Source organism: Coregonus clupeaformis, chromosome 10 (assembly GCF_020615455.1).
Source record: "Coregonus clupeaformis isolate EN_2021a chromosome 10, ASM2061545v1, whole genome shotgun sequence".
In the NCBI taxonomy this organism is placed as follows: Eukaryota; Metazoa; Chordata; class Actinopteri; order Salmoniformes; family Salmonidae; genus Coregonus; species Coregonus clupeaformis.
In genome coordinates, this window is record NC_059201.1 from 6,273,020 (window position 1) to 6,282,236 (window position 9,217).

The window sequence follows — 9,217 nt, forward strand, 5'->3', positions numbered from 1 at the left end:
TTCCCCTTTTATTTTTCATGAAGAGAAATAAAATGGTGACGGCAGCAATCAGGCTGGTTCCACCAGGCTACGGTTCTATCAATTACTACAGGTCAGTGTGTGATCGATGTCTGGGTCAGGTGTGTAATAATATTATGATATTGTTATATTATTTTTTAAAAATGTCATGTTTTTACATATCCCCATACCCATTTATTCAATCAAATAAATACGTTTGCTAAAAATAACTTTTTTTGCAAATACTGTGGAAAATGAATTCAGAAACAGGCCAAGTTGGAATTGTATTTTTTTCTTAATTTGTCACGTTGAAAGATTAAAGCATTTGTTTGGACCTTATATGCATCTCACTTTACATTGAAATCAAATAGACATTCCAAGACACTATAAAATTGTTTTACGGATTTTATTTGCAACTTTGAACAAACAATAATACAGTTAAAATGAACAAAGTAAATCCAATACAATGTTTCATGTAATAACAGAAATAAAAGACGAGCACGTTAGTTTTCCTCTAATTCAACCACCTAACCGATACATCGTTTACAATAACATGTTGAATGAATATGGGTACAGTGAAGGTATATTACAGTAGAACTGTGTCGGTATTAATACAGGAGTATATAAAATATATATGTGAATCAGGGTAGAGCTCTACATTGTAAATATTACTACCACTAAATTCAGTCAATTTGATAGAAAAAGATTAGCGTTCTAGGTGTAAAACTATCCCTTACACACTAAAGCCATAGCGGCTTATATAAGTACTGAGTACTGACTGGCAAACTTTCCTGAGATCCGTATTACTCAACAAACTGGGCAAGAAGTATCATCTCTGATGGCCTCTGCAGCCTTTAGGATGAATCTTAATGTTAGATTTGAGGTTGGCGGATAAGGGACAGTAGCCTGGTATTCGTACTGTTTTTAGCTACGTTTCACAGTTGCCACCCAGTGACAGAATGGTAGGCGTAGCGTTCAGTCAGATTTAACCAGGCTAGATAAAGGATGTGGTGACAATGAAATGCACTCTCCGTGTTCCTAGTTCTCGCAGCCTTCATACTAGGAATGAGTCCAACACAAGTTTGTCAGAATCGCTTAGTTGAGGGTTGCTGGGGGCCGATCAATAAAAACGTATACCAAACCCCCAATCGGTAACTCCTAGCAATGGGAATAATCACTTGAATCGTTTTTTTTTTCGATTAGCCGTAATTTTGGAATCAATGCCCGACGAACCCAAACACATAATCCGATCATTTTACTCATCCCTACTTCATCCAAATCACTTCACTAGGCTTAACGAGCAAAACGCCCAATCAGGATCGCGTTCATTAGGGCTTGCAACAGAAACTAAACAAGTGTTTATTTTTGTCCAGGTAGTCCCACCTTTTTTATTTCCATTTGATGCCTTATGAACGCGATGCATGTGATGGGTGTTGGTTAACAGTCTTCATAGGTAGATGCATCCGATCAATTCCTTAATTTTGGAATCGACGCCCTCAATCAGTTAATTTAATCTAACCCATCCCAACTTTATACTGAACACTACACTTGACTGAATAAGCTAAATGCCCCAATCATTCAATGCTTGTGATGGGCGTTTAGTTAACAATATATTTCAAAGATGCTTCCTGACATCCAGCCCTACATGCATACAGTACACTGTAACCGCTCAACAGAGGCATTGCATGACCCATCCACCTTCTGAACCTTTTCCTCCATTACTTGACATGCTGTACGTCGATCTCTCAGTACGTCTGCCACAATGCTGCAGTTCCTTCTCTCCGTGGTTTTACTTGGACTTTCTCTTTCATCACTCGTTCTTTCTTTACATCTACCTTTCCTTCTTTCTCTCATACAGTTTTTCAGCAAATTATTTATTTAACATTCTTCTTAAAACACAACACGTATCTTTGGTTTCTTTCTAACGCTGTCTTAAAATGCATTTCAAAGTCACCACCACATTAAACCCTTCACCGCCAACCTGCTAGTCCAAATGTAAATGTTCTGCCGTGTTACTTCATTCCTTTCTTCATCCCTCGCTCCTCTTTTCTTCCCTCACTTCCTGGTGTTGACTAGTCTCTCTATCAGGACTTCCTGGTGTTGACTAGTCTCTCTATCAGGACTTTCTGGTGTTGACTAGTCTCACTATCAGGACTTTCTGGTGTTAACTAGTCTCTCTATCAGGACTTTCTGGTGTTAACTAGTCTCTCTATCAGGACTTCCTGGTGTTGACTAGTCTCTCTATCAGGACTTCCTGGTGTTGACTAGTCTCTCTATCAGGACTTTCTGGTGTTGACTAGTCTCTCTATCAGGACTTTCTGGTGTTAACTAGTCTCTCTATCAGGACTTCCTGGTGTTGACTAGTCTCTCTATCAGGACTTCCTGGTGTTGACTAGTCTCTCTATCAGGGCTCGGCGTGTCCTCTGCACCTCCTCTCCCAGTCTCTCTATCAGGACTTCCTGGTGTTAACTAGTCTCTCTATCAGGACTTCCTGGTGTTAACTAGTCTCTCTATCAGGGCTCTGCGTGTCCTCTGCACCTCCTCTCCCAGTCTGTCGATCTCCGCTTTCAACCTCTCGTTCTGATCCGTCAGCTCCTGCACCTTCCTCTCTTTCTCCTGCTCCTTCTCTCTCCTGCTCTTCTTCGCAGAAGAGGAAGAGGAGGATGAGCGTGAGCCGGAGGAAGGGAAGGACAGAGAGTTGCCCCTCTTGCGTTTGTCCTGCTGAGACGAGGAGAAAGCGGTGCTAGTAGGAGAGGAAGGAGGAGAGGCGGAGGAGGAGCAGGAGGGAGAGTCGGGGACGCAGGGGTGTTCCTCCTCGCTAGCGGAGGGAGACTCAGGTTGTTGGACGTTGTTGGAGTGATGATGAAGCTGATGATGGTGGTAGCTACCGCTCACCATGATCCCTGCGGTCTCCACAACGCCCACCCCTCCCTCGCTCAGCAACTCAAAGAACTCTGGGGGTAGCAGGTCCCCCCCTCCTGAGCCCCCTCTTTCTCCATCGCTACCTCTCTCTCTGTCCCCCTGCGCCTCAGCTGGACTCAGACAGGAGGAGGTGTGGTGGGGCGGATGGGTAGGAGGCTCCTCCGGGATCGTGACCCTCTGGACCCCCTCAACTCCGCCCCACGCCTCCCCCCCGACGCCCACCCCCACCCCGTCTGTCAGCCATGTCAGGGAACAGCTCTCCAGAACATCCAGGAACTCCGGCTCCTTCTGGAGAAAAGAGAAGAGAAGGAGAGAAGGAGAAGAGAGAAAGAATAGAAGAGAAGACAGAGAAGAGAAAGGTGAGTAAATGGAACATGGCCCGGTAGGGAGTGGTTGTGTCGAAAGAGCTTCTTCCATCAGCACTGTGGAAAGAGTTGCATCATGAAGAAGAGAAGATGAAGCAAAAAACAAAATGTAGATAACCAAAAACGAATTAAAAGCCAAAACACATTGACGATCATCAATCAATCAGTCATCGATCAATCATGGTTCATAGATCAATCGATATTGATCAAAACTCATTTTTAAAATCTCAACTGACCTCAGAGCAGGGAGGGGCACGCGCCAGCTTGGCCCCGCCCCCGTCTGAACCCAGGATATCCTGCAGGTCCTCATACCACGCCTCCAACTCTGCACCACACAGCGGCCCCACACCTGGGGGGTACGGAGGGGGCAGGTGAAGCCACTCTGCAGTCATCTCTCTCTCCGTCACTCACTCTTCCACAGCCACAAGCTGGAACACACTGGACCAGGACTGGAGGTGGAAAGATGGAGATGAGACTGTTTTAGAATCATGTCCAGACAGCAGGGTTTGGTTTTAGAATGATGAAATCATTCATTAATGTAGCATCTTCTGCATGAACAGTTTCTATACAGTAGGCTAGACATCGGGATCCACATACAAATTACTAAGGAGAAAGCTATATGTAAGAGAGCTGTGCAATAGAACAGGCTACGTTAGCACATGTTGTTTCGAATTATCAATTGTTGAAGGAAGATAAGCAATTGAACAAAGTACCGGTATTATAATTTCTATATTGTGTGAAAACAGCCACTTTTTCACTAAATGTTAAAATAGTGGCACTTAGTGGACAAATGGGTCTACTGCACAAACCAATTTATGATAATAGAATTCGATGGCTAAAAACATGAGATTTCACGTTTACATTTAAGTAATTTAGCACACATTTTTTTTCATACAGGTCCTCGTGGGAAACGAACCCACAACTCTGCTGTTGCAAACGCCATGCTCTACCAACTGAGCTACACGGGACCGTATTGGTGGTAGTTGAACTAAATTCAAATCTTGGTAGTGTTTTCAGTAGCTAATTACTTTCTTTTTTTTGCCATTTAGCGGTGTAGCAAACTACTGGAACTAAGCAGTAGTTTTTTTTTGAAAGAAGATAATAAAATGTGGGTGAAATAAGCAAAAATGTCCTTTCTTTTTCAGACCTGCCAAATTCTCACTTGAAACAGTTTTTGTGTTTAATAGGCTACATTCTACATTTTGTTAACACCTGATCCCAGGGTGATATGTTCTTGCAATTTGCAGTCTATGACATTTCAGATTTAGAATGATGACTTAATTGCAAACATTATCAAGTTAAAATCTTGAAAATAAATGCATTGATATGATGCAAGTATAATGAGGTTAACTTGTCATCCATAGACATAGCATCCAACACTCAGTAAAAACAACACAGAAGTCAAAAGAATGAATAGGGAAATGCAATTCACCTTCTGAGAGTCTTTTATAATCAAGTCTGGCAATTGGTTGTTGGCGATAATTTGTCCCAACAAGTCTAGAAAGAAAGAATTCATGGCATCAAATACTGCAACAATTATTCAATACAGTGTGTCTAGATGTTAAAATGTGCTTAAAGGAACATAAATTGGTATTTTATAACAACAGACAGATATCGCTGATGCACTCAACTTGATAAACAACCTCCTGACAATACGTTTCTAAAATGGTTGAATACAGGCCTATAAAAATGATTTTATGTGGATTAAATTAATACAATAATTTGACAAACTACTATGCTATGGCTTCACAGTTCAGTTTTAAAAAAAAAGATGTGTGGGAAATCATCAAAAGCAGGTCACTCCGTAGGGACTCGAGGGCTCCCCCTTCTGCCACCGTCCACGATGAATTCTATTTCGATCAAAACATCCTTCCTTGAGTTCCATTTACACAAGCTCATGAAAAAGAAAAAATAGATTTCTACATGCAATCTTCCCAACACGCAATATATATTTTTCTAAAAATAGAGGTTTATCGTTGACATTGAATAGTTAAAGGTACTTTAAAAACCACTTGATGGACAGGAAATAAATGTGACCACAACAGAGCTAGCATGACAAACAGGTAGACATTAATCAATAAATGCAGCTCAATTCTTGGCAAATACTTTTGTGAAGAATATCTATATATTCTATCATGTATTCGTTGAAGAATACATTTCAGAAATGTGACATTTAAGCAACTGCAGGCTAAATGTGTTTCTCGGATGTGGTGTGGTAGGCTACTGCTCGCTCTCCAAGCCAAGGCATTACGTCATGGAATCAGAGTCCAGGACGGGCGAAACAAAAGACAGGGTGAAAACGGACACCTCCACTGGGCCAGAACACTGGGATGAGACAATGAAGACCTTTCTATTCTATTCTAATGAAAAGTCCACTCCAAATAGCCATGCGATCTTATTCTGTCAATGCAAATAAGTGTTTTTTTTATTTTTATTTAATAGGCTATTAACATAACAAATGTAATGTCTGGATAAATGGCATCTTATAGATTGATCAAACAAAAGCCTGAATGGAGATAATGGGAAATAATAAGTTAATAAAACCGAAACAAAACTTTGTAAAACGTTATATAAACGTTTGACAGCCCAGCTGTCTCTGTGATGTCAAACGTCCGAGAGCGAGCTCGTGACAGAGAGAACGCAACTTGGGGTCAAAGTCAAATAATCAGATAAATGTTGGATAAAAATATAACAAATGTCAATTATAATTGCACACAGCAACTGCTGTCCTAAAACAGACATGGGAAAGTCGCCAAACAACATTCTTCTTTTCCAAAAGGGAAAGCCAGAGAGAGACGATCAGCTGCCAAATGAAAATTAGAACTTCTATAGGCTAGAAGTCCCTAAAAGACAATGAACAACTTTAAAAACTATACAGAATAAAATTCACTTACCCTTTTTCTTTTATTATTTCGCTTTCTCGACTGTCTTGGATTCGGAGTATGTATATATTTTAGTTGAGATTGGTGATAGCTCATGTTAACCATTGTTCAGTTTAGGATACTGAATGTGATTTTTCGGAAACTCCCGGTGATCTTTATATATGGTGACGCCAACCGAACTCTACGGGAAGGTTTTTTTTTTCACACAACCTAACTAAGACGTTAGCTGATGATGAAACTACTGACAACCAGATGGTACAATCGTAATCTACGCGCTAAATTATTTTGCTTGGCGACATCCAATTGGTAATTGTATTAAACAGTAAAGGCGGGCTCTAAAGGGTATTCTAGTTGTCTCCATCTGGGTAGTTTGTGTGACGTGAAGATGTGATACTGCCAGGATGAATTTGGGGCGTATGGGAGTCACATGAAAGGAATGATGCAATGCTTGGCAACCCATTTCTAGTCGGAGATAAGACCGGGAGAACCAGAGCATGTTTTATTTAACAGTCTCTGTCTCTAACAAAAAAAAAAAAAATACACTTATGCAAGAATATTTTAGCATGTCTAAGCAAAGTTTTTCTCACAAATATTAGGCTACACTATAGGCTATTTATAATTTATGTTCAGATTTTCTATTTTTGATATAGGCTTGCTCCTATTATTCTCTGGTATTTATCTTTATGTTTGGGGACCGTTTTCTTTATGCGTGTGAGGGCCACATTGTACAGTATTCAAGTTTGTGAGAGTAATGAAATGCTTTACAGTCCGACTGAAACCTGCTTTCTCTGTGTGTATAATATTATTTCTCAAGAGTAGAATGGCCTGCTGCAACAAATCCAACGTCAAACGATTGTTTTCTCCTCAAAAGAAACAATGCAATATAGCCTATCTATTGCCATAGGTAGCCTAACATCCCTATAGGGATGGATTTTTTGTTTGTTTTTGTTTTATTGGATGTGTTTATTCTAAAGGCATGCCATGTTATTAGGATATTGTTTCATTTCAGACATTTCGTTTCTTTTTATATTGCCCTCTGTGTGGAGTGAGGGGCGCTGGCTATCAAAACAACATCCCACACTTCTTGAGCGCGTCGAGAGCGAGTTCCTAAACTCCTCTACCGCATCCTCTCTATCAATGCCATGAGCGATGATGATCGTGAACAAGCTACTAGTGTTGATGAAAACTGATAATAAAACATAAATAATGAAGGTTAACCCTTTAAAAACCAACATGTTCATTCTCTTTATAATAAAGAGTATTTAACTTCCTATGTTATTTCATCAGTGTAATTTCATCCTTCGAAACTTAACGGTTAATTCCTTAACTCCAACGGACAGACAAGCGTTTAAATGCATGGCGCAACAACACGCGCAGTTTACCAGCCTAGCAACAGCGCCGAGTGGGATTCGAGACGCGTCGCGTGCGTCAGTAGCGAATAGAAAGCCCCGCGCTGTCTCCGGGACCAGGGTTAAAGCGCGCGATGAGCCTCGGTTACCACGTCACGATTTGAGGGTCTGTTGCTGAGTGAGTAGTTGGGCGGAATACTTTCTCTGTCTAATGTTTATTGAGTCCGGTCGTGTCGCGTGTATATTTTATTCGTTAGTGGGATAGTTGGAGGACACGGGGCTTTGTTGCCACAGTGTTGGCACTGGCTGGGTTTTTGTTATGATAGTCTGTGATGGGATGAGCAACAGTATTTGTAAAAAGCAGAACACAAGTTTACACAACAATATTATTCCATAAGCCTATGTAATTTGTTAGTTCGATAATAATATAAATACTAATTATCATAATCATAGGCCTAATAACAACTCAATAACGTAACGTAACAAAATGTGGGAAAAGTCAAGGGGTCTGAATACTTTCCGAATGCACTGTATGAGCATGTGGTTTTCTGGATTGGAATTCATGTATTGTTTTTATAAATGATCCAGAAAGAAAGTATGTTGACATGACAGGTGAATATTCATATTGTGTTTTATACCTTATTGATTGTTTTGGGACTTTGAATAGACCTGGCACTGTCTCTCATACTATAGTTATTCTGTATTAGGTAGGTAAAATTATAATTACACTGTTGCATCGATGCTGTCTGAATTTGGCAAAATAACTTATCTCAACCTGACTCTCTTAGCTCGCTGAAATTGCCTATTAACAAGTATATTGTATGTTTAAAATATTCAATAATAAAAATTTTAAAAAAGCCTATTAACTTTATCTGATTAGGTATATATTATATTATATGTATCTACTCTATTATATTATATGCATGTTGACTGTTTACTATAAGACTTGCTCAGTTTTAAAACCACCGTATGCAACGCTTATCTATTGTTGGTTTATTATAACCTATAATAAAGCTTGAAGAGGAGGGGGCAGCACAGGTCCACAGAACAGCGCAGAGAACGGGCGAGCGGCTCTTCAGATGCATTGTTGGTATGGAATTTCCAAACATTCGCCTCTCAGCGACTGCGCATGCCTGAAAGAAAAGTCCCTAAGCAAACCCAAAGGCAGAGTTGGGCGACTGAACAAAGTTTGGGAGGATGCTCCCTCTGAGATTGAACGGACAGATCACATCAGCCGTGTACGGGGGAGGAGAGAATACCCACGCGGACTTCAAGGATGCTGAGAAGAAGAAGAAGAAACGAGCACTGCCGAGGATGTCAGGGGAAAAGCACTACAGTGATAAGGCCAGCCAGGTCGACGAGGGGCAAGAGATTTTACTGATAGTTTTCATTGTCCCACAGCCGATCAGATAGATACTAGGCTATATCACCTGATCAACCTGGCTGCTTCAAACATCAGCACTACCACCACTCACAACACATATCAAATCATCATTAGCCTTATACCTATTCTACATCAGGGTTTTAGTAAATATACTTGAATGATGGCTAAAATATCCAAAAAGGTTCAAAGTTCAATGGCACTGTATCTGGGCAGCACTGCTGCAGTTAGCAATGATGGAGTGAGTGGTGAAAAGCTGAACCCTACCGCATGAACCCAATGAACTCATATTAAGCTTTTTATAAGGGTCTATGCTGCCCT

At 40.6% G+C, this 9,217-nt stretch overlaps 2 protein-coding genes across 6 annotated transcripts in view; one reads left to right on the forward strand and one right to left on the reverse strand.

The window, feature by feature from the left end:
• The window catches only part of mars1 (methionyl-tRNA synthetase 1), a 37,639-nt gene extending 37,303 nt beyond the window's left edge, over positions 1-336 (forward strand). For both annotated transcript variants that reach the window (XM_041887363.2, XM_045222825.1), the window contains one exon: positions 1-336. This exon is cut by the window's left edge and continues 432 nt beyond it. The gene's annotated coding sequence lies outside the window, so the exon portion shown is untranslated.
• A 53-nt stretch (positions 337-389) lies between these two features.
• On the reverse strand, positions 390-6,341 carry ddit3 (DNA-damage-inducible transcript 3). Of its 4 annotated transcripts, XM_045222828.1 has the most exons (6): positions 6,179-6,341; positions 4,717-4,781; positions 3,521-3,733; positions 2,539-3,207; positions 2,380-2,429; positions 390-2,251 (listed from the first exon to the last, which is right to left on the reverse strand). In XM_045222828.1, exons 3-6 carry the CDS (start codon positions 3,674-3,676, stop codon positions 2,242-2,244), a joined length of 885 nt encoding a protein of 294 aa, XP_045078763.1. In that variant the 5' UTR covers positions 3,677-3,733; positions 4,717-4,781; positions 6,179-6,341; the 3' UTR covers positions 390-2,241. The 4 variants fall into 4 exon arrangements, with proteins under 4 accessions (XP_045078763.1, XP_045078762.1, XP_041743300.2 ...); XM_045222827.1 differs by having other exon boundaries at positions 390-2,429; positions 6,179-6,338; XM_041887366.2 differs by having other exon boundaries at positions 390-3,204; positions 6,179-6,335.
• Positions 6,342-9,217: the final 2,876 nt, after the last annotated feature.

What these genes read in the sequence shown, in the direction of transcription:
- ddit3 (XM_045222828.1), bottom strand. Translation starts at nt 3,676, where the DNA reads ATGACTGCAGAGTGGCTTCACCTGCCCCCTCCGTACCCCCCAGGTGTG. An exon ending in GTGCCCCTCCCTGCTCTGAG is followed by an intron (nt 3,208 to 3,520) that starts GTCAGTTGAGAT and finishes TCTTTTCTCCAG; the next exon opens with AAGGAGCCGGAGTTCCTGGA. An exon ending in AGATCGACAGACTGGGAGAG is followed by an intron (nt 2,430 to 2,538) that starts GAGGTGCAGAGG and finishes AGACTGGGAGAG; the next exon opens with GAGGTGCAGAGGACACGCCG.